Source organism: Indicator indicator, chromosome 12 (genome assembly GCF_027791375.1).
Source record: "Indicator indicator isolate 239-I01 chromosome 12, UM_Iind_1.1, whole genome shotgun sequence".
NCBI classification, from domain to species: domain Eukaryota; kingdom Metazoa; phylum Chordata; class Aves; order Piciformes; family Indicatoridae; genus Indicator; species Indicator indicator.
In genome coordinates this window covers 24,597,148-24,625,004 of record NC_072021.1, presented here as the reverse complement: position 1 = coordinate 24,625,004, position 27,857 = coordinate 24,597,148, and the positions used below count along the sequence as shown (strand labels likewise).

Genomic DNA, 27,857 nt, shown 5'->3' with positions numbered 1-27,857 from the left:
CTGGGCACCTGCTGTCAATTTCAGTTCACAGCCAGCAGGAAATGCAGCAGGCTCCCAACGGGACCCTCCCACCTGTAAGACCCCATTACTCCTAACCTGACCCCAGCAATGCCACTTCCTATCCTTCCTACCTGCTATGGTATCTGCTGTGTCCCCCTCCTACTCTGCACCGTACCTACCCCAGCTACTCTGCTCTCTAGCGCTGTCCCGCATGCACACAGCTACCCCTGCTACAGCTGCTCAGCTCCCTCCTGCCCCAGCTCACTCCCCAGCCTGCTGCCGACAGAAGCAGCGACCTGGCCTCTGACACCCAGCAGAGTGTGCCATGGAGCGCTCCACCAGACCCCCGCGGTCACCACGGCTGGTAGGGCCCCGGCTCCTGGGACAGCACAAGGCTGCGGCAGGAGCAGCGCCCCCAGCTGAGAGCTCACTGCGCTCACAGAGGCAGGTGGCACAGAGCTGGCACAGGCCCCTGCTTGGTCAGGTGTCTTTGAGCACACAGGTGTCAGTGTCAGAGGGAGGCACTTTGCTGAAACTCCTTTTGTCGTGTGTTTGGTTTTGCTTTTGCCTCCAAGCTACTTCCACACGCTCCCAAAAGAGAGTGAGGTGACAGCACGGGAGGGGGAAGGAGAAGTTTCTTGGCAAAAGACTGGAAATTAAACAGGAGCCGACGCAGGCTGGGGCCTTTCTTCTGATTCATACCAGAGCAGAAGCTCCTGTAATCACCACCGACAAATTCAAGCTGAGGAAACAACAGCTGGAGCCCAGCACACTCTCACACTCACACGTTCTCCCTGTCCTACCCTTCCCCACACACAATATTTACAGGCTAACGAGCTGCCCACTGTCCTGCCCGCACCTCCTCCCAGTTTGCCATCAACAAGTCTGGTGTTGTCCCGTCTCCTTCAGGACCTGCCCCAGTGCACTGCTGGGAGAGAAAAGAGGGCGGTTCACAGCCTTAAAGGAAGTCAGTTGACCACAATGCTCCCTGGGGTGCTCAGGTCCCATGCAGAGCCCAGGAGGCAGCAGTGTGGGCAGTCCAGTGCTGTCCCTGGAGCACAGGAGCTCGGCAGCCCTGTGCTGGGCCACGCCATCGCCCAGCTGCAGCAGATCTTCTACGTAGGGACAGCAGCCTCCAAACTGCGGCGGCCGTGTCGGAGCTTGCGCTTGCTGCTGTACAGGGCCATCTCTTCAAGTGCTGATGAAGTAGGTGTTGGTGGATCTCGTGGTAGTAGCATGTCCTCTTCCTCTGGCTGCCCATCCTGCTCCTGAGGAGCTGTGCAGACAAGAAAAGTGCAGGGTTAAGAGGAGGTGCCGTGTTGAGGATCCAGCTGGCAGCACTGGCACTGACTGAGGGGATGGCCAGGCTGGGCCTGGGGCAGTGCCACTGTCTCAGTGAGTTCCAGTGACCCCAGCCCAGAACCTGCTGGTGGCCTGTGGCTGTGTCCTGACCACTGTCACATGTGTGAGAAGATGCCTGCTCCTAAATCAAGTGTGCTGCAAGGACTGGGGGGCTCGAGGCACTCCACCTGTTCCAACACACAAGCCTGGACTGGTGTGACCATTAAGCATGGCCTGGGACAGTTGGTGAGGTTTAGGGTGACAGGTTGGACTCAATCATCTTTGAGGTCTCTTCCAGCCTTCTTGATTCTATGATTCTATGAGAGGTGAGGGTCCTGGCCCTGCTCAACGCTAAGACCTTTTTCTGAATTCAGACTGTGATGTGGAGCCCTCACCAAAGGAGCTCATTGGGGAAGATCCTCTGGCAGGGCAGGCTCTCAGGGAACTTGGTCTGAGGTCTTCCAGGATGTGTTCTGCATCTCAAGGATTGCTGTTACCATGGCTGCTTACCCTCCTGAGAGGAACTTGTAGAGCTTATCTGGTGTGCTTTGACACAGTCCTGGGACATCTGCCCTTTGCCCATTTGGGCTTGAGAAGGTACTGTGGTGTAAAAAGCAAAAAACTCCTCAGAGATGGAGGGGATTCTTCCCTTCCAGTGGGACCTGGCTCGTGGGAAGCCTTTCTAAAGTCTCTGAACATAGCAGAGAACCTCAAGCACAGAACCCTGTGGAGATGCATCAGAGGTGCCCAGCCAAGTGGTGAAACATGAACAGGTTGACCAGGGAGGTGGTAGAAGCCTCATCCCTGGAGGTTTTTAAGGCCAGGCTGGATGTGGCTCTGGGCGACATGATCTGGGCAGCAGTGAGGTGTCCCTGCCCATGGCAGGGCATTTGGAACTAGATGATCCTTGAGGTCCCTTCCAACCCCAACAATTCTATGATTCTAAGCTGTACCTGGTGGCTCACCCTGGCTCTAGAGCCAGACTCCAAGATGTGACATCTTGAAAGAATGTCCCTGCTGCTACAGCACCCAAGTGTGAGCAACTGTTAGGATCCAGAATCCTTCCTGAACCATTCCCCACTGCTGTTTGAAAAGGCCTCAGACCCAAATGAATGTAAGTGATGCCTAGAAGGGACACTGGGACTGGTAAGCAGCTGAGTGACTCCCAAACAAGGCAGGGACACATGCAGACAAACATCCAGATGAGAGTGGTGTGGGGGAGGAAATCAGTGTGTCCTGGAGGGAAGTCAATCCTTCTAGACCCTCTCAGGCCCAAATCTGCCAGAGCAGCCATCAAACATGCAAGTTAATTGACCTCAACACAGCATTCTGAACTTGTTTGATTGTTCCTCAGGAAAGCTCTTAATGAAAACAAGCTGCCCACAGACAAGAGGCCCTTCAGTGGGTAAATGAGTGGTTAAGACACAGAAGTGCAAGGAGATGCTGCCTGATATCACACACAGAGCAGCTGTCTGTGCTAGGGTCAGCATTTGGTAACCAGCAAGAAGGCACAGAACTGCTGAAGACATTACTGACAGAAACTGCTGGTGGTACCAAGCTGTGGACCAGGGTAGTCAAATGAAACTCAACTACAGAATTAGGACTTTACAGCATTGAGTGGGCAGTGATGTGGAGGGTGAAATTTACTGCAAAGGTGAACAGGTTCAAGAAAGGGAGAAATGGCCCTAAGTCAAGTCCTCTGGCTTAGGAGGTGCTCAACCACAGGCTGCTGTAGCCTAGGGCAGTATTCTGGAAGGAATCACTTTGTGCCTTTCTTCTTCTTCTCTGCTCTTTTCTCGGTGTTCCCAGTGGCTTGCATCAGACACAATATTGGACCAGCCAGAACCTTGTGCTGACTTACCAAGTTTGGAGCTGGGGACAGCCAGAAAGACAAAGCACAGCTGGGAGAGCTTGAAGGAGACAGCAGTCAGAGCTTGAGCTGCTGGTTATTTAGGTGACCATGCACACAGATGCAGAAGTGCAGACTTGGAGAGTCACCTGGGAGCACCCAAATAATCTCAAGACTTAAATCAAGATGAACTTTGCTGCTGCTGCAGGCAGCAGGAGTTTTTGCTCCAGCAAAAGGGGCACAAAAAAGACCGTGAACAGCAGAAGTTACCCACCTACAGCTGGTGACAGAGGCCAAAACTTCCCACCCATGTTCTGCTACCACTTGTTACTCCAGAAGACAAACCCAGAAGAGAACCAGCCATGCTTGTTACAGACTGTCAGCAAATTAGTCACTACCAAAGCACAATGCAAGTCTCCTACCCAAATCTGAACGTGGAGAGTTGGAGGTTTCACTCTAGAATGGACAAAAGAGCACATTGCTTCAAGCAGCAAGAAGTTCAAGTCCTCAGGGTTGTTGACTCCACAAGAAGGGAACCCTCTAGAACCATGGTGGGACTCAAGCAGTACAAAGAGGATTCCTTTAGCCATGGGCTTACCTGAGTTATTTCTGTCATCTACATATCTGAGGTCATCAGCTGCATCAGGTGACTGGAAGAGAACAGAAGACATGAGGCCCACATCTGTAACACTGGTGCCAGGTAATTCCCCACCTCCAGCCTTCCAGCACACCACAGCAGCTGGGGCAGGACCCTCAGAGGTCACAGCATTAACCCTCTGTGCTGAAGCCAAGCAGCCCATGGCCTGATCTGCAGGATGAGGAGTGTCTGCCCATCAGAGCTCTCCTCTGGTTTTGTGTGCATGGAGGAGAAGACAGGAACACAAAAGGCAGGAAGCACAGAGACTGGAGCAAATGAGCAGAAATGTGGGAGGAGAGCAAAGACAGAAGCTACATTTCCCTGAGAGTCCTGGATCCCAGCTCTGCTTCTGCACCATCTGCAGGCCTAGGTCCCTACACAAAACCAACCTCCTTTATGTTCAGGTGTGTACAGAGAACCGAGCAGGGCAGGAAGCAGTTACAGCCCAAGGGACAGCTAACTGATAGCCACCAACCTCCAGCAGCCCCTGCTGATTTTAAACCCCTCATAAAATAAAGGTCATTCCAACACCCAGTGCTGCCTGGAGCTCATCAAACCAGACTTGACAACACCATGGGAAAAATTTTGCTCACAGTCCTGAACTTGAGGTGGCTTGAAAATCAGCACTACTCTGGGGACAGGCATAAATGTCCCAAGCCCTCCTCACCTTTCAGTTCTAAGTTCCTCAAGAAGAGAGAGCTCAAAGTGTTCTGCTGAGGAATTCTGCTCCTTCACAACTGGCTGCACTGGTCACTTCCACTGCTCCTTCTAGGCCCATCCACAGCAGTTAACACTGAGCTCAGCACTGGATGAGGCCTTGAGCAATCTGGTCCAGTGAAAGGTGTCCCTGCCCATGGCAGGGGGGTTGGAACTAGATTATCTTCAAGGTCTCTTCCAACCTAAACCATTCTATGAATCTATGACTTCCTTAAATCATTCAGCCCCTGCTCTGAAGGCCATGACTTCCCATGCAGGCACCTCCAGCACACCAAGCCCCAGCAGAGGTGCAGCATGCAGGTTGTACCTGGATTTCGTAAACAGGTTTGGAGGAAGGAATAGCAGCAAATTCCCGGTAGTCAAACTTCTTTTCAGACAGGGACTAGAAGGGACAGCAAAAGAGAAGAAAGAGAGAAGAGAGAGTAAGGGGAGAGAAATGGATGGAGAACCAGCAGCAAGCTGAGCAGACTGTGCAGAGACAAAGCAGAAGCAAAGCATCATCCTTAGAGGCAAGACAGCCTGAAAACGAGGCACCTCTGGGAGTCTGGACTATTAGCTCTTCTGGTGCCAGGCCAGGGGTTTCAAGCTGCAGAGAACACAGGATGTGCTGCACTAACACCAAGTCAGGAAGGAAAGCTGCTTTGCTTGGGAAAATTGGTGGTAAGACTCCTGATGGCTGCAGCATGGTCAGCTCAGTGCAGAGCTGGCTCTACTGTGTGACTCTGGGCCAAACCAGGACCCCTCTTGTGCAGCTGCTCCCACACTCTTGCCTTTGTCTGTCTCACTGCTAACAATGTCCTCTTGCTTTTAGACAGTGCTCAGAAAAAGGAGAAAGCTGATTTCAGCTAAAATCCCAGCTTGATGCTGTTAAGGAGACAAAGGGCCAAAGCCTGTGGCATGCAAGGCTTTCTGAACAGGGAGGTGAAGAACCAGGAAAAGGATGAAACAACAACACAGGGAAACAGAAAGCAGAGGTTATGCTGCAGTGGCAGAAGAAGGGAGTGCCTCTAGCAGTGGGTATGGCAGAGCTCCATCCACTGTGTCACTTGGGGATCCCACTACCCAGATGCACAGCCCACACCTGAGACAGCCCAGGGTTACAGGAGATAGCAAAAGCAAGCAGAGGTCATGTCCTACCAGCCTTCCAGGAGAAGTGATGCTTCTGGGACTGCAGTCTGCAAAAGATGACAAAACAGCACCATCAGTGACCATGCAACGCCCCCCCGGGCCCCCCTTCCAGTGACAGAAGGCTGTGCTCAGAAGGACACTGCCCTCTCAGGACAGTGCCTCTCCTGTTTTTCTAGGGTCATGATGCTGGTTCTGTTTCTGCTCTGGATCCCTGGAACCATCCCTCAGACGTTCTCTCCTGTTCTCCCTCCCAGAGGAAGGGACCCCTACAGATTATGTAATCCAACCCCTTTACTAAAGCAGGATCACCCACACCGGGCTGCCCAGGATCCCAATGTCCATGTAGGTTTGAAAGCTCTCCAGAGAAGGAGACCCCACAGCCTCTTTGAGCAGCCTGCTTCAGGGCTCCAGCATCCTCACAGCAAAGAAGTTTCTCTTCATGTTCAGATGGAACCTACTCAGTTCCAGTTTGTGCCCTTTGCCCCTTGTCCTGTCACTGGGCACCACTGGGAAGAGTCTGGCCCCGTCCTCTTGCTCCCCACCCTTTATACTCTTGCTGAGCATTGATCAGATCCCCTCTCAGGATCTGCTCTGGGCTCTCAGCTTTCCACAGACCAGGCCCATCCCCTGTGCTGACAGATGTCATGTGTCCCAAAGGACCTTCTAGGCTAGACTGAAGGAGGGAAGTGCTTTCAGCAGCTCTGCTTTGCAGCAGGTTTAGGTAGAGCAGATGAACTCTCTTCCTCAGAGAGCTGCACACTACCTTCCAGTGGTGTTGGTGATGGGGTGGGAACAGGTGAGGGTGACTCTGCCAGCTGCTCCAGGGTGCTGCGCTTCTTCCCCTCCTTGGACTTGGCAATAACCATTTGGGCTTTAAGAGCATCCTGTTCAAGTGATTTCATCCTGCCTCAGAAATGAGGGAGAAAGAGACATCAGACCTTGCCTCTCAATGAGGGACAATGCCACCTTCTGTGCCCATCAGCCAGAGCAGCCCCAGCAGGCTGGGCACAGCGGTGGGGTTGAGCACCCTTGGTGTTCAGGGACAGACAGACCGAAAGCAGAGGAGAGCAGCTGGGTTTGCAGTCCCCCACACACAGGACAGCACACGTGCTGGACAGACAGAGCCTGGAGCTGAGCACCAACACACTGAGGAGCTGCAAGGCTTTCCAGAGGTGCCACACACACTGGGAGCAGCCCAGGCTGGGAGGGGAACCACAGGGGCTCAGATGAGTCAGGTCAGTTCTCGGGGCCTGACTCTCCTCTGTGCTCTCAGTGTGTTGCATCTTAAGCCCTCTTTGGCCATCAAGAGATCATGACACAGCCAAGAAAGTGTGGGCTAGGCACTCAGAAATGTCTGCTCCCTTCTCCCAGTCAAACAGAGCCAATATTCCCCCCATTCTCACTGAGACAACCGCCATGGCCAGGGGGACCTCAGGGAAGTGAAGGCCAGCCACCACTGCCACCCCCTCCCTGCCCCTGGCAGGCCAGCCACAGCTGGAGCTCTGCAGGAGGAGGGAGGGACACAGCTGGGGCTGTGGAGCATGCAGCTGGTGGGGTTGAGGGGGGTGTGCACACCTGGATTGGCTTCCTGAGCCGTGACTCTGCCTTGGACTAGACATCTGAGCTGGCCTGGCCCCGGGAGCAGGTGCCCACTGCCGGGACTGGTACAGCTTCCTGGCCAGATCCTGCTCGTACTGTTTAATACTGTCTTCAAGAGCTGAGGATCTGAGGAGGAGGAGAAGGAAAAGGAGGAGGAGAAGGAAAAGGAGGAGGAGAAGGAAAAGGAGGAGGAGAAGGAAAAGGAGGAGGAGAAGGAAAAGGAGGAGGAGAAGGAAAAGGAGGAGGAGAAGGAAAAGGAGGAGAAGGAAAAGGAGGAGGAGAAGGAAAAGGAGGAGGAGAAGGAAAAGGAGGAGGAGAAGGAAAAGGAGGAGGAGAAGAAGGAAAAGGAGGAAGAGGAAGAGGAGATGATGGTGATGAACATCGCAGCAGACAAGCACAGGGAAAGAAAGAAACAGATACAGGAACATACCCTGGCAAGGAGAAACGTGGGCCTGATCTAGGAACAGCCTTGATTAGAACGGGCTGCTCTCTCTGATTCTGTCCCACACCAACTCTGCTGCAGAAGCAGGAACCTCCAGAGAGCCTGCTGGGATGGCATGCCCAGAAGTTTGAACCTTCAAAGCCTCAGCATCCAGTGGACACACTCAGCAGGCCAAAAGCAAGGCCCAGGAGGTGGCTCCCTGGGCAGATTTGTGTGGGGCAGCCTGAGGGAGCGCAGGGCACGAGTGTGTGTCCATGCATAGGTCTCTTGGTGTGCCTCTGTGTGCATCTGTCTGGCCACCAGAGGGGCAAGCCAAATGGCCAAGCACACTACAGAAGGTCTGTGTGCCCCAGGCCCTGGCACACCTGCAGCTGAGGGGGGTGCATGGTGGGAGAGCTGCTGAGGGGCATCCAGCACTGTCTGGGCACCTGCCCCTCAATATGTGCCTGTGCCTTCTGAATCACACCCTCCCTACTCCCTGCGGCACAAATGCCAGGGCTGGCTGTGCCCACAACACAGTACAGGTCCCAGTGTGTTTGTCCCAGGAGAGCAAAGGGGTGAGTGCTGGGGGGGGGACAAAGGGGGCACACCACACATCCTGGCAGAGCACTGATGACACAGGGAGAAAAATGAAAGCCCAAGAAGGTGCAAACTGATGGGGTCACGAGTGACAGCACACAGACCAGAAAACTGGAAAGAAGCAGAAGGCAGAAGATTAGAAAGAAAGCAACAAACCCAGTGGCATGCACTTACAGAACACACAGCTTAGTGTGGCTGCAGCACCTTCTGCAGGGCCACACAGCTCTCCCCCCAGCACAGTGCTGACTGGAGGCCTATGAAAGAAAGTCTGAGCCCTGGCTGCCATCGCCTCACCATGCCTGCTCTAGCTGCTAGAGAAGAGGGAACCTAAGAAGAGATCTGTGGTGGCAGGGAACAGTCCCTGTGTGTTACCAAAAGGAGCACACTGTGGTGCCTGATTCCTGCCAGTGCTGAAATAAGCAAGGCTTTAACCCTACCCAAGAGGACAGCCAGGAGCTTCTCCAAGAGATACACCTCGTTAGCAGCAGCAGCAGAGCTGACAACCTGGTCTGCAGAACTCAAAACCAGTAACACTGGATCTGATAACTGGAAAGCAAGGCAGCTGAAAGTAGCTTCTTGTCAGGTATTCTCACCTCTGGAAGGCTCCCTTCACTACTTTATCTTCCAAGGACAAAATATGCTGAGAAGAGACTGAAAGTTTGCAATGCAGGGATCAAGCTCCTACACCCATGGTGGACACTCAACACTCCCAGACCCTTCTATGGCCTCCTGGCCAACCCAAAGGCATGGTCAGATGTACAGAGCAAATCATGGCATCCCCTAAAATAATTAAAAAATAACCTGCTGTGATGGTTTGAAACTGTCTTTTTAATTTTTCCTTGCAAAGTTCAAAACAGAGAAAGTGAAAGAATGTAAATAAGTCACTATTGGGTGTAAGAAAGCAAAATACTGATTGTTCTAAACACTTCCATTGGATAGATAGAAATGTTTAAGAACTATTACCCAAAACAAAGAGGGGCACTCTGCACATTCTGCATTCGGCAGTGGGGGCAGTTGCTGGGCTGTCTGGCTGCTGTTTCTTCTTCTCTTCTGGCTGAAGATAACACACTGACCTTGGCAGCTAAGTTAACAACTTTCTGCTTAACAAACTCTGCTTCTCTGTCCAGGGGGGTCTGGGGGGGAAGCTCCTGGGAGAGGGAGGCCCCTTTGGGAGGGTCCCCTTGGGGGGAAGCAAAGGGAGATCGATTGTGCTTTTCTGTTGATTGTATATATTTGTGAATGTTGTGAATTTTGTATATTTGTACATATTCATTGCATTTCATTGTAGAATTTAGACTTTGCTTGTAAATACAGCTTTTCATTTGCTTCCAGACTGGGCTAGCCTGGTTATTGTTGGTGGGGGGGGGAATTTCAGCTCACACCGACACACCTGCCCTCTATTTTTCAGATTTTCCTGCTGGTAACAGCAGCAAGATCACAGAAGAACGGATCCTGAGGCACGTTGGTGCTCTCTGACACCAGCAAGGTCCTTGCAGTGGCTTTGGTTGTGCTTCTCCTTCCTACACCAATCCTAAAGCTTTTGTTACAGCATTTCCTGGATGTGTTAAAACTCTCAGGCTTTGGAGGAGCCAGAGCTGTCACCCCCCTCACAATGCTTGCCATGCTGGGTGAGGAAATCTGCACAGGCAGTGGAGGCAGGAGGGAAGGGATGAGAGCTCAGGCTCTGCTGCCTCTCCAGCACAGTCAGGGTGATCTGCAGAAGCCTGACAGACAGCTTCTGTTTTGTTGGATCAGATACACCAGTGGAGCTTCTGGGGTATTTTTAGGTGCAAAGGCTGAGCAGCAGCTCTGTGCAAGACTGCCCCTGATGACACCGTGGTGCTCCTGTGGCATCACCCTGGCAGCATTTGTGAGGCATTCAAGGCTAGGAGCCTCTCTAGGAGGCAGAGCAGTGATGGCAGGCCTCTCTGTGCTGCTGCAGCACACAGGGACTTACTGGTCTGGCCAGTGTCATGAGGCAGCACCTGCCAGAGCAAGAACTTGGACCTGACCATCTCAGCACACATTCCTACAGCTCACCAGGGTGCTGTGTCCCTCCTGGCAGCTGTTTACAAACCCTCCTCCACTGCTATTTCTGCAGAAGGTTTGCTCCTGGTTGAGCATGAAAATACAGAACTTCCATCTGCACACGATGCCACTGAAAAGTTGTGTCACAGAAACCATGGGAACAGCATCAAGCAGAACAGGTGTGAGATGCCAGACAGCAGAACGTGCAGTGAATCAGCAGCAGATGGAATCTCACCATAGTGGGGGCATGGAACAACAGCACAGAGTGGAAACAATCCTGTCACAGCACCCTGTGGCATCCTAGCTCATCCCTGTCCCAGCAGGCAGGCAGGAGAAGGGAAGGAGAGATTACCAAGAATAGACTCAGAGTAACTCAGGTTGGAAAGGACCCCTGGAGGTCATCTGATCCAAAGCTGCTCAAAGCAGGGCCAGCTTCAAAGGCCTAACAAACCTGCTACAGGATGACAGAATTCATTCTCCTCCAAATCAAGGTTCCATAACACAAACAGGCCTTACAGTGGCCTATTAGGCTTCCTGACATGACAGGGCAGTGCTGTGAAATTAAGGCAGCACGTCCATCTGCAGCTGAGACAGAGCAGGCAAAGAACTCATCCAAGGCAAAGAGCAGAATGCCAAGAAAGTTATCCCTGAAGGGCAGAAGCCCTGGTACCAGCAACATGAGTCCAGCTCTGAATAAACCACAAGGAGATGTTGTGTGAGCAGGTAAAAACAGGAAGCTTTGTACCCTCAAAGCCCTACAGAATTAGCCAGCTCTCCCTGAGGATTCCAGTCTGTGGTTCATCCCCAGAGCCTCCCCAAGTCTAAACAAACCCACTGGGACTGCCAGCTCATAGTCATCCCTACAATGTCTTATCTAGCATGCTGGCAAAGATGAGGCACTAGCAGCTCTGCTCCTCTGAAACCTTGCATTCAGCCTCCAAAAGAGAGTGTTTCAGCTTGTTCTTTGAATGCGTCCTACAGGAACGTTGTGGGAAGAAAACAACCATCAGTAGTGGGAGCAGCCTGACTGAGTTTTAAAGGACTCACACAGCACAGCAAATGCCTGGGCCAGCTTTAAGTCTGGAGTTCTGAGCTAGGAGATTCCCTCCCAAAGCAATGCTGAATCACTGTTCCATAGCTGTGTGGATAAGAATGCCCTCATCTTGCTCATTCCTTGGCTTCAGCAAGCTTTCCAGCCTGGCAGCACTGGATAGGTGAGAAGCTCTTTCCATTTTCCATTCTGAGTATGCCACCTGGCAGCTCCACAAGAGATCTGCTCTGCATGTGTAAGGCTGTGTGCTGAGGGGAAGGCACTGCATTCACCATCACCTAAAGGTGTTGAATTTGTGGTTCTTACAGAACCCCACTGCCCTCATGGTTGTGCAAGCCTCACCCCTGTGGCTGTCAGAAGCAGATGAGAGCTCAGCCAGGTGCCACATGCCTTCTCCTGCTTGAATAGACAGGCTGTCACCTCCCCTGACACCCGGCTCAGGAGGGCTTCCTGATTCCCTGCCTTTACCACCACGGAACCATCCCACAGCCACGCAGCAGGTGCCCTTTTCAGGAGCTAGCCTAGAGGGCAGTGAAGGTTGCTGTGGCTCACCGTGCTGCCCTCCACATGGCTCGCTTCTCAGCCTCCAGCGCCCGGCGTTCTGCTGGAGACAGCTCCTTCTCCTGCCCGCTCAGCAGCTCAGGACTCTGCATCCGCAGCCGCTCCTGCTGCCGCCGCTCCGCCTTGGCTGTCCGCACCGGCGCCGCCGCCTCCCCCGCTCCCAGGTACGAGGGACTCAGCCTGGGCACAGAGAGAAGCAGCCAGAGGTTGCCTGGCCTGGGCCACCACAACTCTTACAGAATCATAAAATGCTACAGGCTGGGAGGGACCTCCAAAGGTCATCCAGTCCGACCTCCCCGCAGTCAGCAGGGACATCCTCAACTAGATCAGGCTGCTCAGGGCCTCGTCACGCCTCACCCTGGATATCTCCAGGGAAGGGGCCTCAACCACCTCCCTGGGCAACCTGTTCCAGTGTTCCACCACCCTCATAGTGAAGAACTTCTTCCTGATACCCAATCTAATTCTGCCCTTCTCTAGTTTGAAGGCATTGCCCCTTGTCCTGTCACTGCAGGCCTTTTTAAACAGTCTCTCTCCATCCTTTCTGTAGGTCCCCTTCAGGTACTGGAAGGCTGCTATTAGGTCTCCCCAGAGCCTCCTCTTATCCAGGTTTCTTTTCAAGAGAAAGGGTGATGACCTGTTTGGGGGTCCAAACAGTCCACATTCAAGGACATGGGAGATGAAAACAAGTTGGTGCAAATCAGTTTACACCTCCCCACAAACTCCTTCCTTTTACACCCTCAGTCTGCTGAAGAGGAGGAGACATCTGCTCCATCATCAGGCAGCTCCTAGGCCAAGGACATTGCTGATCCACTTACCCAGACACAGAGTTGGTTCTTTGTTCAGGCTTGAGGCCTTCTTCCAGTGAATTCCTCTGTGAGCTGTTGTTCTCATTGACCTCAGAGGGCCTAGAGCAAAACAAGCAGGTCAGCCCACAGGACCACAGGCTGGCACACCAACAAAGGTCCAAAGCAGATCCAAGCCCCAGAAAGCATCAACTACTTCGTTCTGAAGACACAACCCTGACAGCTCCTTCTCCACTGCTGCCAGCACTTCCTTGCTGATTTCAGTCATTCACACTCTCCAGCATCAGAACTCAGCTTCTTCATCTGGAGGTCAACCATCCAGTCTCACACACACACACTCTCCAAACCCACAGCAGTGTGTCTGCTGACAAGTTCTGCACAATTGTAGCCTGGATCCTTCCAGCTGTCACCACCTGAGGGGCTGCCTAGCTGCTTCCAAACTCTTCCTTTGCTGATGTTGGATGTTAGCACAGGAGGACCCTCCTGGGCTGCAGGTGAAGGCATGCCTGGGCCAGGGATAAATCCTGAGTGTTCTCAGAGCAAAGATTCTCAGCATGGCCACTCTGTGCACAGTGCCTGACCTAAGGGCTTTATGCCCTTAACCAAACCCCTGCAGCCTGCAGATCAGCCCAGCTGCAGTCACAGCTCACTCTGAGGCTGTGCACACGCAGACTCCACTCGGTTTGGTCAGCAGTGGAGGGAGGTCCAACCAGCCTGTTTGCCACAGGTTAAGAACACACAGGTACTGTGGCCCAGGCAGAAAGTTCATCCTGACTCTGAGGTCTTCCTTTTTCTGCTTAAATTTATTTTGATTACATTTCAGTTTCTGTTCTGGTGTGACAAAAAGAAACACAAACTGAGTCTGTTCCACTGCCTGCCTCTGTTCAAGCATAAACGGTAAGCAACTGGAAGCCATCTGATGGACCCAAGCTTGCTGTTCTCTCAGCTGCCCTGTTTCAGTATGACACCACTGGGGATGGCCTTCATGTCAAACCAGGAAGCTGGTTTGCATTTGGCTGCTGTCCTCCTCAGAGCTGCCCTGGCAGCACAGGAAGGTCTCACTGCATTCCTTATGTGAGAAGCTCCTCAACAGAGACCAGACAGCAACAACAGAGAGAAATGAGATTGAAAACTGACAGGAAAAGGGTTTTCAGCCACTGCAAGACTGACAATGGATGTGTTTGTGAAGAGAAAAATGACTGTAAGACTCAGAAGAGTCAGTCAGATAAGGACAGCTTCAGCCCTATTCTAGTGCAACCCCCTTTTCAGTTGAACTCTTGTGAGAAGCCTTTTCATCCTTCCCTAGTTCTATGCTCAAGAATCAAAACAACATGAAGGCAACCTGAAGGACCAGTACAGCAGAAGCAGGAAACAAAAGCCTAAAAAGCCTAAACCTAGGTTCAGCTCCAGGGTTTATTCTGAATTAGCTGTCTCTAAAAAACAGTACCTCTAAGCACCCAAGGCAGAGCTGAAGGAGCTACTCTTCTGAACAGAAAGAGCTGGAAACCCCCACCCATTTCTGTGCTGAAGAAGAAATACTGCCTGGCCCTCCTTCCTGGAAATCAGCTCTGGCACATGTGGGTGGTGCTGAGCCACCAGTCTCGTCTTACCGAGTTGCTGGAGCCTGGATGCTCCTTCCATTTAGCCTCTCAATCTTGTACTCGACTCCTTCAATGATGACACTGGACTGCATGCTCATCTCAGGCACCTGCTTTACCACCTCATCCTCTTCTGCCTCTTCCTCCAACAGCAGGGTACGTTTCTGCTGCAGTTTTCGAGCTGCCAAAATAAGAGAGACTCATCTTACACCACAAACCACTCACTAAACCCCTACAAGGATGCAGCTGTTAAGTCCATGCTCTCTCCATGGATCTTTTGTTTCTTCTCCACTCCACTAACACTTCAGATCTAACAAACTCTGCACCCTTCCCTCAGTCCCTCCTCTATTCACTAAACTTCTATTCCTGGGTGTTCTAGAGAGACGATCTCCAGTGGTTCATCCTGCTGAGTGTGGACACAGCATTCAGAACATGGTTTAATGGCCATGGTGGTCTCAGGTTGAAGGTTGGACCTGATGATCTTAAAGGTCTCTTCCAACTGAAGCAATTCAAGAGCAGCCCTGCAGAAAAGGACTTGGGGGTACTGGTGGATGAGAAGCTGGAGATGAGCCAGTACTGTGCACTTGCAGCCCAGGTCAATCACAGCCTGGGCTGCATCAAAAGCAGCATGGCCAACAGATGGAGAGAGATGATTCTGCCACTTTGCTCTGCTCTGATGAGACTTCACCTGGAGTACTGAGTCCAGCTCTGGTACCCTCAACACAGGAAGGTCCTGGAGCTGATGGAGAAGGTCCAGATGAGGGCCATGAAGATGATCAAGGGACTGGATCACCTCTGCTATGAAGACAGGCTGAGGGAGCTGGGCTTGTTCAGCCTGGAGAAGGCTCCAGGGAGACCTAACAGCAGCCTGCCAGTACCTGAAGGGGACTACAAGGAGGCTACAGAGGGACTGTTTACAAAGGCCTGCAGTGATAGGATGAGGGACAATGGTTTGAAATTAGAGATTTAGGTTGGATGTTCAGGATGAGTTCTTTACCATGGGTGTGGTGGAACACTGCAACAGGTTGCCCAGGATGCCCCTTCCCTGGAGGTATTCAAGATCAGGCTCAACAAGGCTCTGAGCAACCTGATCTAGTAACATGATCTAGTGGAGGATGTCCCTGCTGACTGCAGGGGGGTTGGTCTGGATGACCTTTGGAGGTCCCTTCCAGCCCAAACCATTCTATGATTCTACTCATCCTCAAACTGTGAGTTGTGTGCAGACTCTTCCGGCACTTCCCCAGTTATAGAAGTTCATAGGAAACTACAGGAAACCCTGACACCACAGCACTTCCCCCAGTCCGCACCGTGACAGCAGAGCATCCACAAAACTCCTTAAGATCCACTTGCTTTCAGCCATTTCCAGGCCTTGGGAGCGAGCACCCAGGGCTCTGGGAAGTGCTGGATTTCTGCTCAGTGCCCTCTCATGCCTCCCATGCTGAAAGGGTTCACTACACTGGAGCAATTTCCTGGCACAGATCCCAACATACCTTCCTCCTCTTTCATCTTCTTCAGGTCATCCTCTCCTACCAAGGAGACACGCTTGGGAGGCTTATCCACCTGCTGCTGCTTCACCTCGATCTCAAAGTACTTCTGCCTCTCGCGGAAGGACCTCTGCTCGGGGCTGTGCCTGCTGGGGCTGTGCGCGGCCACCTGTGAGAGCCACAGGGCACTGTCCAAGTGACTGAGCCAACCTTGCCCCACCAGCCCCACCTGTCCCCCAACCTGCCCATCCCAGACCTGCTCCACACCCTCCTCCTGCTTCCCAGCCCCACCACGCTGTGATCCCATCTCCACAGTCCCAAAAGCCTGCAAGTCCCTGTCCTCCTGCCAGCTCCAGCCACCAGAACTCACCTCCGGGGCAGCTCTGGGACTCTCTGTGCTGGTCTGGCCAGGCAGCTCCTAAGAACACAGAGAAAGGGGCACCTTCTCAAAAGCAAGTCTTCTCCCAGCACTCCTGCCCTCCAGCCAAGTGACACCAAGGCCACGTGAAGAGCAGCAGTGCTGGATATCAGCTGGTGGGCTGGTTCCCAAAGCAGTCCCAGAAAGCACTGGGCTTGGCAATCCTGAGCGACAGGGACTGACATGAAATTGAGGGCTGAACAAACTGATGGGGACAACTTTTACAAGGGCAGAAACTGAAGAGCATGGGGAAGGAGGTGCAGAGCAGGAGCAGAGGCTCAGTGTGAGATCCAGGAGGCTGAGACCTTCCTTAAATCAAAGATGCAGCCATCAAAATTTACTTCTAAGAAGTGGAAACAACATCAGGAAAGAAAAAGTCTGCATTACCCAGAACAAAAAAAATCCACAAGAGAATATTGAATATCCTCTCCCTGGAGGTGTTCAAGTCTGGTTGGATGAGGCCAGGTCTAGTGGAAGGTGCCCCTGGCCATGTCAGGGGAGTTGCAAGTAGATGGTTTGAAAATGGAGCAGGGTAGGCTTAAGTTGGACATTAGGAAGAAGTTCTTCACAGTGAGAGTGGTGAAACACTGGAACAGGTTGCCCAGGGAGGCTGTGGATGCCCTGTCCCTGAAGAAATTCAAGACCAGACTTGATGTGGCTCTGGGCAGCCTGATCGAGTTGGAAGCGTCTCTGCTGTCTGCAGGGGGTTGGACAAGATACCCTTTAAGGGTCCCTTCCAAACCAATGCAACCTGTGAATCTGCACAGATGTGTCTGAGACCTCAAAGCTCACTTTTGTGACCAAACCTGTTTAACATTTTCACTGCCACCTGTGACTTGGACACCAGAAGGTGATTTGTGAGTGGCAAGGAGCAGAACCCATGCCACAGAAGTGCAGTCTCCTGAGGACAGCCTCCTCTGGAGGATAGGACCTGTGCAGCCTCCCTGCACCCACCCTCCCTTCTCAGCTGCAGTGGTGGTGCCACTGTGCATCGTCCCCCCAGCACCAGTTACCTGTGTCCCGAGCAGAGGCTGTGACAAGGGCACTGCTGCAAAGGTCTTGTAGGCTTGCTTGACGTTGATGGGGATCTCATCAGGGGAGGGTGGTGAAGGTGGCTTTTGCTGCATGGACAAAAGCAGAAAGTGAAGTCCAGGTTGGACGAGGCCTTGAGCAACCAGGTCTAGTGGAAGGTGTCCCTGGCCCATGGCAGCAGGGGGATGGTCTTCAAGGTCCCTTCCAACCTAAACCATTCTATGAACCTATGACTTGTGTCCTCACCCAGGGTATCCAGACTGGTGCTTGAATAAGACCAGCCCCAGCTAAGGCACATGATCTTTATCCACCAGAGAAAGTGGCACCAGTGCGACCCAGGGCAGACAGAGAGAGCTTATCTAGGAGCAACTGCAGGCCACTTACAGTGTTGTGGGTACTGAGGCACAGCTCAGGTTGCTGGAAGGGGTTGGGGCTGTCCCCGTCCTCCGGGCTATGCGAGGCAGCGTTTGGTCGCACTCGGGAGAGCGGCTGAATGACGCCAGGCTTGGTCTGCTTGTGCCAGCACCACGAGAGGGCACAGGCAGAGAAGGGAGGAGAGAGAAACCAGCAGTTAGGGCAGGAGCAGGCTCTGCCATGCAACAAGACCAATCCATGCACCTCAGTGGCTGACTTTCAGCTACCAGCCAGGCAGGGGGAGCTAGTGAAGAAGGCACCAAACAATGCCTCTGGTGTGAGTGCTGTCGACAGGCAAAGAGATTCAGACAAGTCTGGCTCGGGACAGGACCAGAGGGTCACAGAGGACAGGACACATGCAAGGGTCACAGGAGCATGGCATGAGCATGTCAAGGAGCCAGGAATGGAAGGTACAGAGGGGGAACAACTGCCAAGAGAGGGTATGTGCAAAAGCCAGGGATGGAAATTAACTGAGACCCAGGCAGGGTCCAATTAGAAGAGCAGACAAATGAGCCTGAGATCTGATCTAGCTCTGTCCTCACTGCTGGATGCTGTGTGGGAACGGATGAAACATCTAACACAAAAGAGAGCAGAAGCAGGCCAGCAAAAGCCACAGGAGAGAAAGCTGCAAGAGTAAAGAGGAACAGAAGCTGCCAAAACACTTGCAGCAGGTCCTCAAATGGACAAGACTCAGGACCCTGTGTTTGTGCAAACATCAGCTGGAGTGGAGGACAGAAGAATATAGAGCACGAGCCAACAGGGAGACTTCAGGGCTGGGAGTCAGCACACACAGAAGGCACAGGCAGGCTGAAGAAGGCACAGGGACAGCATGAGGAGGTCCATGGTGATGTACTCACTGATTTGCTGTCATCCTGCGATGTGATGAAGTTAATGGAAGCCTGAAAACAGAAACACAGGGGACATCTGGAGCCTGTAGAGAAGCCCTCAGCTTACCCTGCTCCACCCAAACCTTCCAACCCCTCCCCTGTCCTGTGCAGGAAGAAGCTCCTACTCCATATTGACCCCCACCAAACCTTCTTCTGCTGTGGGGAACAGTCCAGAGTCCACCTGTAAGAGCTTCTCCCAGTTCCTCAGCCACCTGTGGCACTCTCAGCTCTGCACATCTCCAGGCTCCGACCCCCATGTCCCCCATCTCTGCACCCCCTTCAGCTGGCCCTGGCCCTTCTTCACCTCCCTGCCCTCTGCACTTGCTGCTGAGCTTGAGCAAAGCCATCAGCAGCACAGCTCCTCTGCCAGGAAGCACCCACAGATGCCAGCTCAGCAGTGGCTAGCAGGGAACAGGCTCTGGAGCCTGGCTTGCCACCCTGGGCGCAAGCCCTGAGTGCCCAGCAAGCCCCAGAGCTGGAGGCAAGAGGCAGTGGTGCCAGGCGGGAGCAAGCAGAGCAGCAGCACACACCAGCGGGCACTTCCAAAGCAGGTGTCCCTGCCTGGCAGGGGCTGGCACACTGCACACCAGCAGGCACTTCCAAAGCAGGTGTCCCTGCCTGGCAGGGGCTGGCACACTGCACACCAGCAGGCACTTCCAAAGCAGGTGTCCCTGCCTGGCAGGGGCTGGCACACTGCACACGAGTGGGCACTTACAAAGCGTGTCTCCCTGCCTGGCAGGGGGGCTGGCCGAGGGGCTGCCGGCATCTGGAGAGGGGCAGTGCCAGGGAGGACCATGTGGAGTGGGAGAGAAAAGGAAGAGACTGGGTTTTCTGTGGAGAGGCTGAGACAAGCACCTTTCCCAGCACAGAGGCTGCAGTCACCCAGAGCTGCCACTGTCCCCATGGAGGAAGTCCCTCTGCCCTCACTGGCACACATACAGACCCACCACAACCACCTCCTTCCTCCCCATTCTCGCCTCCTGCCCCACCAGAAGCTTGCAAAACTCAAGGCCAGGCAAGACCATCCTGACACCAGCCTTGGGACAAAGAATCCAGCTTCTCTCAGGAACTCTCTGGAATAAATCCACAAATTCTGGCTGGGCTGTAAAGCCGAAGAGTTTACACTAAAAACAGATGGCAGAGAATGAGAGATGCAACTCCTGGGAACCTCTACTCTGGAGTCCCCCAAACAGTGACTGTCCTGTGTCCTTCAGCACTACCTGCTGCACCTGCTCTGTTTTGCATCACACTGTCCAGGCAGAATCAAATCTGCCAGAAACAGACATCTGTGGAAGGCTCTGCTCCAAAAAGGGTTAAATCATCTAAGTGTGACAGAAAGCTCAGGTACAGAGCACAGGACTGAGAATTTCACCAGCAAGACTGTGACACCCAGGCATCTACCAGAGCAGCTCTGCCAGTGTGACTAACTGGCAACAGCCACAGAACAAGTAAAGAGGAAAGGCCATCAAAATAACACGAGGGTGGTGGAACACTCCAGGGAGGGAGTTGAGGCCCCATGCCTGGAGATCTTCAATGTCAGGCTCGACAAGGCTCTGAGCAACCTGATCTAGTGAAGGATGCCTGCTGACTGCAGGGGGGTTGGATTAGATGACCTTTGGAGTTCCCTTCCAGCCCAAACCATTCTATGATTCTACAGACCCTAGCCTCAGAAAGGAATGCAGTAAACAAACCTGCTCAAGACCTTAAAAGGCTAAAATAAAGGACAAAGCAAGGAAATGGGCTGTGAATGCTGTAAGGAATCGACAGAATCTCTCTTGAACCAGCTCTGAACAGAGATAAAACCCAAGAGAAACGCTGTGGAGATGTTGCACTTCAAAGGAACACAACAGACTCAAAGTGACTAAGGAGAGAGAACAAGTCCCACTGGCAGCTCATTCCAGCCCCCTAACATAAAAAAGTTACTTAGAATCATAGAATGGGTTGGGTTGGGTTGGAAGGGACCTCCAAAGGCCATCAAGACAAAACCCCTGCAGTCAGCAGGGACATCCTCCTCTAGATCAGGTTGCTCAGAGCCTTCTTGAGCCTGACTACAAATATCCCCAGGGATGGGGTCTCCACTCCCTCCCTGGGCAACCTGTTCCAGTGTTCTACAACCCTCCTGGTAAAGATCTTGTTCCTGACATCCAAACTAAATCTATTCTTCTCTAAATATAAAAAATTTGAGAAGATTTATCCTCAAAAGGCTCAACTACCTTGTGACTGCCACAGCATGAGAGTGAGATCAAAGACTTGGCAAGAGGGAAAGACTCAGAGCTGGTATGAGAAGAACAGCTGATGACAAGAGATAATTCCAGCAAAAAAAAACAGTCAAAAGCTACAAGAAATAAAGAACTTCCCACCACAGAGTGAAGGCTGGCCTCTAACCAAGCAATTTTGAGAAACCCACTCCCTAAGGGTAGGTGAACCGACAGCTGTCTGCTGCAGGATCCTTCAGCTCTCTTCAGAGGAGCTGATGAGCAGCCCAGACAGGATGAGGGCTCTCTGGGGAACCAAGCAACAATGGCTCCCAAAACGGAAACGGTTCCCAAATCCTGACTTTTCCATTTCTTCTGAGGTGCCAGAATGAAGGAGTCTCTGTTAGAGGCACTGGTGAGGCCATGCTCAGGGAAGCCAGACCCCTGTCAGCACACAGTGACTCCAGAACCGTGCTGCCCATCACTCTCCAGATGAAGCTCCCTGTCGGAGTGCTGACCTGCAGCCTGTGACCAGCTATCTGTCTTGTGTCTGAGACATCTGAGGAGCAGAGCTCTTCCCCCCAGTTCTCATGTTGCCCCCTGTGATGGACAGCCTGTCCACTCTCAAGGGTGGAACTCACTCTCAGCCTCTTTCTCCTGTCCTGGCACAGTCTGCCCTGGCACCGTGCCACCCTGCCTCTCCCCACACTGCCTGTGCTGGGGCCAGTCTCACCTGCTGGGTGCCAGGGGCAAAGGGGGTTTCACGCCTGGAACTTCCTGTCCCAGCCTCGCCTGCAGGAGCCTGAAAGAGAGCAGACAAAGCTACACAGTTACTGCACAGCAGCAGGTTCCCTGCCTCTCCCTTCACAGTGACACCAGCAGGCAAGGACACCAGGGACATCCAGCCTGGAGCCAGCCAAGGGTCACCTGGCTGCAGGGGAGCAGTCAGCACTGGGCCCAACAGCAGCTGTGCCACAGCAGAAACTTGCAGGAAGTGCTGGAAACAGCAAGGGGGTGACACTAAACCCTGGAGCTAAGGCCCCATCCACACCCCCTGCCAGGCCAACAGAACTGGGTTAGAGCCTTCTGCCTCCCCAGGAACCCTCTCCCCAACTTCTCTTTAGTCTTCAGTGGACTGGGCCAGTCTGGGCAAACCTCCTGAGAAAAAAAGCCCCCCCCAAAGGAGACAAGATGCAGCCCCAGCCACACCCACAGCAGTTAGTCGTCTGGTAAGACCTCCAGGAGCAGCCCAGAGCATAGGAAAGACCTGGCTCTCATTGCTTCCAGCGGGACCCACAATCACCAACCAGCCCACAGCCAGCCCCAGCAGCAGTCTCAATCACCACCTGCACCCTCTGCAGAGGATTAAGGAGCACAATGTAAAACATACTTTAGATGCCTAAAGAGAGGTCATTTGGGATTTAGAGAACTGTTTAAGCAACTGCAGGGTTCCACAATCATCAACACCATGCCCATGCACTTGTGAACCTCGTTAATCTGATTCAAGTCAGCCATGGGCATCTGCACCTCTACTGACCAAGCCAGCAGATGTGATCTGAAGCTGAATCTGGAGCACAGAAAACATCTGATCCCACTCAGCACTCAAGGACAGACACTATCAACTGACCTACTTCCACCCTTCCTGCCCACTCTGCTTCTGGCTACAGCTACCCAAGTCCTCCCCTGTGCCTGCACATGCAGCTTTACCAGCCACCAGGGAAGGAGCTGCTCTACAGCACTACTTTTGATGGACTGCAGCTCCACCACACAGCTGCTCCAGTTCTGGAGGAGAACTGATCCATTCTAACAGTGATGTGGAATGAGATCACCTCCAGCTACCTGTGACACCCACCTCCAGACTGACCTAGTAGTTGATCTGGCATGAAGCCTACCCTCACAAAGGGGCAGTGCTGTTCTGATCTTCTGAACTCTAAACCTGGATGTCTATAATGTCCAAACCACACCTTTGACTTTCAACATACCAAGAGGTCACAGATTCAGCTCCAGCCTACACACCTGTGAGAAGCAAAGTCTCACCAAGGAACCAGGCTGCAGACATCAAAGAGTACTACAGCCAGGGCTTGGTTGGTTTGTTTCTTTTGAGAAGTGGAGGGGCTGTTTGTCTGCAGTTGTTTTGCTTCTCTTGATTTTCAAACCTCCCAAAAGGCTGAGAAAGAAAGGAGAGTAGTATGGTGCTAATCTGGAATGTAGTATCTTCAGGTGTAGCCTTTGCTCTGCCAGAGTGCAACAGTGAGAAAGTTATAGAGCAAAAAGCAAAGCTCCCTCTTGAAATCTGAAAGTCCTGACATCCTGAAGCCCGTTCCTTCAGGAACAGTGTGGCCCTGGGCTGTGGACTAACTACGACAGCTGTGCTGCCTCAGCTTTCAGAAGTCTAAGCATGGCTGTGCTTGTCCAGGCCCAGATGCACAAGGGTAACGCCACCATAGATTCATCAAGTGGTTTAGGTTTGAAGAGACCTTAAGGACCATCTAGTTCCAAACCCCCTGCCATAGGCCTCTTCCACTAGACCAGGTTGCTCAACTCTCATCCAAGCTAGCCTTGAACACCTCCAGGGAGGGGGCATCCATGACCTCCTTTCACAACCTGTTCCAATGTCTCACCACCCTCACTGGAAAGAATTTCTTCCTCATCTCCAGTCTAAATCTGCCCTGCTCAAGCTTTCAACCCATTCCCTCTCATTCTCTCACTACAAGCCCTTGTAAAAAGTCCCTTCCTGGCTTTCTTGTAGGCCCCCTTCAGGTACTGGAAGGCTGCTCTAAGGTCTCCCCAGAGCCTTCTCTTCTCCAGGCTGAACAGCCCCAGTTCTCTCAGCCTGTTCCCATAGGGGAGGTTCTCCAGCCTTCACAGTCCCACTCTGGACCTGCTCCAGCAGCTCCATGTCCCTCTTATGCTGGGGGCACCTGAACTGGACACAGTCCTCCAGGTGAGGTCTCACAAGAGCAGAGCAGAGAGGGAATATCACCTCCCTCATCCTGCTGGTCACATTTCTGGTACAGCCCAGGACCATCATCCCTCTACAAGTCCAGCCAAGTCCCCCTCACAACCAGAGCTGACAAGGCACACCATGGCTTCACGCCTGACTCCTGCCCACCCAGAGAGCCCCATGGCAATCGCCTGGCATCGCTGCCTGCCCTCAAGGCAGGGCTCAGCACCACACTGGGCACCTCCACCAGGGCAGTTAGGTGTTGGCACAGCCTGACAGAGGCTGGCAGGCCGGCAGGGCACGCGGGGCAGCGGACGATGCGTTAGGTGGCACCAGCCCCGGGCACGGGGGGTTAGTAGTGGGCGGGAGACCGTAGCTGGTGCCTGCATGCCACACACACATGCTGGGAGCTTGCCTTGGAGTAAAGGTTGGTCTTCAGCACTCCCCCCCTGCCATAGCCCAGGGGCGGGCCCCCCAGGCACGCCTTGCCTGCTGCCTTGCCCCTGCGGTTGGCCACCACAAAGGGGTTCTCACTGAAGAGGATGGGCTGGGAGTCCACCAAACACTCCTGCTCAGGCGTCTCTGGCAGCTGCTCCTGGGGCAAGGAGCAACCTGTGGGATCCTGCTTGTCCAGCTGGGGCTTTTCTGCCCCGCTGGTGCCAGGCGAGGCAGGGTCCTGAGGCAGCCCGGGCACGTTCCCGACGGCCGGGCCCGCGGCTGGGTCTGAGCACGGCTCCCGGCTGTCCTGTGCCACGGGCAGAGCCAGCAGAGTGCAGTCCCCCTCCATGCTGGAGCTGGCCTTATCCCACTGAGCAAGCTGAGAGGAAGAGAAAAGGGTCAGAAAGAAATCAGGAGAAGAGAGCAGAGGAGAGGAGGGAGAAAACACAGAGCAGATGCTGAAGGACAGAGAAGAGCTCCCCAACTAATGCCCACACCACCATCCCTTCTCTCTGCTCTACCACCAATCTCCTGGTCCCAAATGCTGCTTCCAAGGGAGGACCTTGCTGTCCACAAGCAGTTCATCCATGGGCAGTTGGCAGGCACAAGCACGCTCCCTGCACTTCTCCAGCTTTCACACACGATCCAGGCTGCACTCCAGCAGCTCACCAGTGACACTGCTGCTCTCTAGCAAACTGACTGCCCAGCACACGTCCTCCCCCACCTCACTGCAGCACATCTTCAATTCAGCTCCACTAGTACATGGTCAAACACCATCTCTCACCCCAGCACCCTCTCAAGTAGCTCCAGCAGAGGAGCACCTCTCACCTTGCTCCCAGGCAGTGCCTTGCAAACATAGATGTCACCATAGCACCCACCCCAGGCACTCCCATGCCTCTGTGGCCCCACCTCATCAAAACACCCCACCAGGAACAGCCAAGCATCAGCCAACAGAGCACAGACCCCTGCAGTGCTCCAGCCAAGGCTGGCCTGAAGCAGAGGCCCAGTTCTGCCTCAGCTCAGCTGCATTCATCCACTGACCTTCCTCTTCTAACACTGCAAAAGAGTTTGTTACCCCAGCCAAAGCCTTCTTCAGGGAAGCAGAGATAACCAGAGAGCAATGGTCAAACCTCCTCCTATCCAAGAGCCTGCTAGGGAGCAGAAAGACCTCTTCGTTCAGAGCACATTCTCCAGCTCCTGTGTCATGGCAGCACTCACCAAAATAGCTCTCAGGGCTGGGTGGGCAGCTGAGAGGCTCTGGAATTCCTGAGGCCCTCCCCTAACCCCTCAACCCCAACCCAACCTAAAGCAGTGGTTGGCAGAGCCCTGCCTTGGATCATATTTCTTCAGACAGCGGAGCCTGTGCTACCCTTAGGAATTTTGCTATTGTAAGAATGTGACATCCCAATATAAAAAAATCCCAGCAAAATCCCCAAACACCCCCACATTCCAACCCTCTCTTCCCAGTGCCATCAACTATGTTGGCAAGAGCTACACTGACATAAAGTCATGCTAGGAAGAAAGTTCCCACAGGAGCAGCACTCGTTCACTGAGGATGCTACAATGAAAACCCTGCCAGCAAGCCACCACCACAAACTGGCCCTGGGGGTCCTGCAGCCAGCCCCTCCGACACCACTGCCCCCTTCCCATGCCACACGGAGGAGCACCAACACTAATCAACCCTGGCTCCAGGTGGATCCCACCACTGAGGCTTTCTTTGCTTGGCACAAAGGGCAAAAGTAATCAACACACTCAGGGCACTGTTGAGATGGCGTTTCACCAAGACTGCATGAAGGCCAGTATTCCCTAGGGAGCCTCAACCCCCTGGACATGACTGGCACTGAGCTGCATCACCCCCTCCACAGTGGCACGTCCCGCCGCGGGATGCCTCGCCCCACGCGGGGCTATTTTTAGCAGACAAGAAGCAATTTCTATTCTGGGCAGGCAGAGATCTTGGTTTTTCCCAGCCCTGCCCTGTCACTCCCTGCTCCAGCAGACAGGACAATCATGTCTCACTCTCCATCCTCCAAGGTAAGTGCAGAAGAAACAATCCACCCTTCACCCCCAACACCAAAACAAATCTGAGCTTAAATCTAATGAACCAGTCCAGAGGAAGACTCCAAGACCAGAACCTGGAGAGAAACAGACCCAGACTAGAACATGCAGAGCAGCCCTGGTGACAACTACTGACAGCTGTCAGGTCTTACAGCCCAGAAAGCAAAGCTGGATCCTCAATGTTTTGCTGTGGCTGGACACAGCCATTCATGGGTAGGGGCTTCAAGGCTGTGCTCTGCAGAGGACAGAGCCCTGAGCACTGCAATGGCAGCATCCAAAGCCTGCAGGCTGCTGGGGCTCTGCAGACATCAAGGTGCTGAGAGGCTGGCACAGCTGGCGGGCTCTCGTGCAGCTTTCAACTGGAATTTTCAGTTGGAGTTTTAAAAGCAAACATACAGGAGAGGCTGGCACCTCAGCCTGTTAGATCTTGCTGCCAAAAGGGACACAGCAGGACAGATCAATCCCAGACCCCTTCTTTAGGGGCAGTTCTCAGTGTCCTCACAACAAATTCCACAGCAATCCAGGACGGAGGCCTGCACCTCCCCCCGTTCAATGGTGTGGAGAGCAGCAGGTCCTGCAGCTCCCCTGCAGGGACCTACACAGACAGCAAAAGATTCCTGGACACTGCTGAGAGGAGGATGTACCTGGTGAGAAAGTTCTCACATGGTGAGGCCTAGAGTCAGGAAGAAAAAGAAGAGCACTGTGGCACCTGGCAATAGCATTGGTCACCTTCTTGCAGTCAGGCTGGAGGCAACCTGCTAAGTGAGCCCTGTGCTGCCCTCCCGGCTGGGCTGTCCCGAGGCTGCCAGGCTGACCCCACCAGGCTGTCCCCAGCTCCTGAAGGCAAGCAGAACCTGGCTGTCCCCAAAGCCCACATCTCCTGCCCTGCCCAGCTAGGCAGACACGTCTTTTCAAACAGAGCAGAGATGGGCTGGGCAAACGACAGCTGGAGCAGGCTAAACGTGGGCACCAAGTGGCCCCTCCCCGGAAGGGGACATTTATAGCTGCAGATCCTGGCATTCCGGCATGGCCGCCGCGTTCCAGCACCAGGCGTTCCCGCGCCAGGCGTTCCCAGGCTGACAGCGGCTGCACGGGGCCCCCACTGCTGCTCTGCTCCCACCACACTGGCACTGAACTGCAGAGGGGCAGCTGCTGGCATGGGGCTGGCCTCCCTGCCACACCAAGAGGTCCTAAAAATACGTTCAACCTTTCCCTGGGAAGACTCCTCTGGGTGAAGAGCCAGCAGAGAAATCCCCAAGACAGAGCAGGGCTCAGATCAGTGTGGCAGCAGAAAAGCAGGAGGGCCTGAAGCCAACGAGAGGAGAGATGAGCAGGAGGGGAGACCTGGCTGGGTGGAAGAAGATGGAGATAGTAAAGGTAAAAAGATGACCCTGGCACAACAGGATGGGAACGCAGGAGATGATGGCAGCAAAGTGTGGCCTTGCTGCAAGAGGGGGAAAGGAATGAACAGGAAGACTCAGGATGTGTGGGGGAACAGGCAGAAACTCATTGAATAGTCACAAGTCAGGGATATAAAAGGTGATCAAAAGAAGTACAGATGGAGAGGTGAGGTGAGATTTTAAACACCAGAGGGGAGACAGAGGACTTTGTCACATTTGTGCAATCTGGATTTTCTCTGGGCTGAGCTATCACTGCA

At 53.4% G+C, this 27,857-nt stretch overlaps 1 protein-coding gene across 2 annotated transcripts in view; it reads right to left on the bottom strand.

The window, feature by feature from the left end:
* Positions 1-416: 416 nt before the first annotated feature.
* The window catches only part of SCRIB (scribble planar cell polarity protein), a 90,406-nt gene continuing 62,965 nt past the window's right edge, over positions 417-27,857 (bottom strand). The window contains exons 30-46 of one of the 2 annotated variants that reach the window (XM_054385621.1): positions 24,123-24,524; positions 21,497-21,565; positions 19,284-19,334; positions 18,539-18,580; positions 17,652-17,777; positions 17,249-17,356; positions 16,188-16,235; positions 15,824-15,986; positions 14,346-14,514; positions 12,748-12,837; positions 11,924-12,112; positions 7,248-7,397; positions 6,436-6,575; positions 5,682-5,719; positions 4,852-4,926; positions 3,789-3,840; positions 417-1,276 (exon numbers count right to left, since the gene is read on the bottom strand). In XM_054385621.1, coding sequence (XP_054241596.1) covers positions 1,116-1,276; positions 3,789-3,840; positions 4,852-4,926; positions 5,682-5,719; positions 6,436-6,575; positions 7,248-7,397; positions 11,924-12,112; positions 12,748-12,837; positions 14,346-14,514; positions 15,824-15,986; positions 16,188-16,235; positions 17,249-17,356; positions 17,652-17,777; positions 18,539-18,580; positions 19,284-19,334; positions 21,497-21,565; positions 24,123-24,524 — 2,073 coding nt within the window. In that variant the 3' untranslated portion in view covers positions 417-1,115. Of the gene's footprint in view, positions 1,277-3,788; positions 3,841-4,851; positions 4,927-5,681; positions 5,720-6,435; positions 6,576-7,247; positions 7,398-11,923; positions 12,113-12,747; positions 12,838-14,345; positions 14,515-15,823; positions 15,987-16,187; positions 16,236-17,225; positions 17,357-17,651; positions 17,781-18,538; positions 18,581-19,283; positions 19,335-21,496; positions 21,566-24,118; positions 24,525-27,857 lie in introns of both variants that reach the window. The other variant, XM_054385622.1, reaches the window with a different exon arrangement.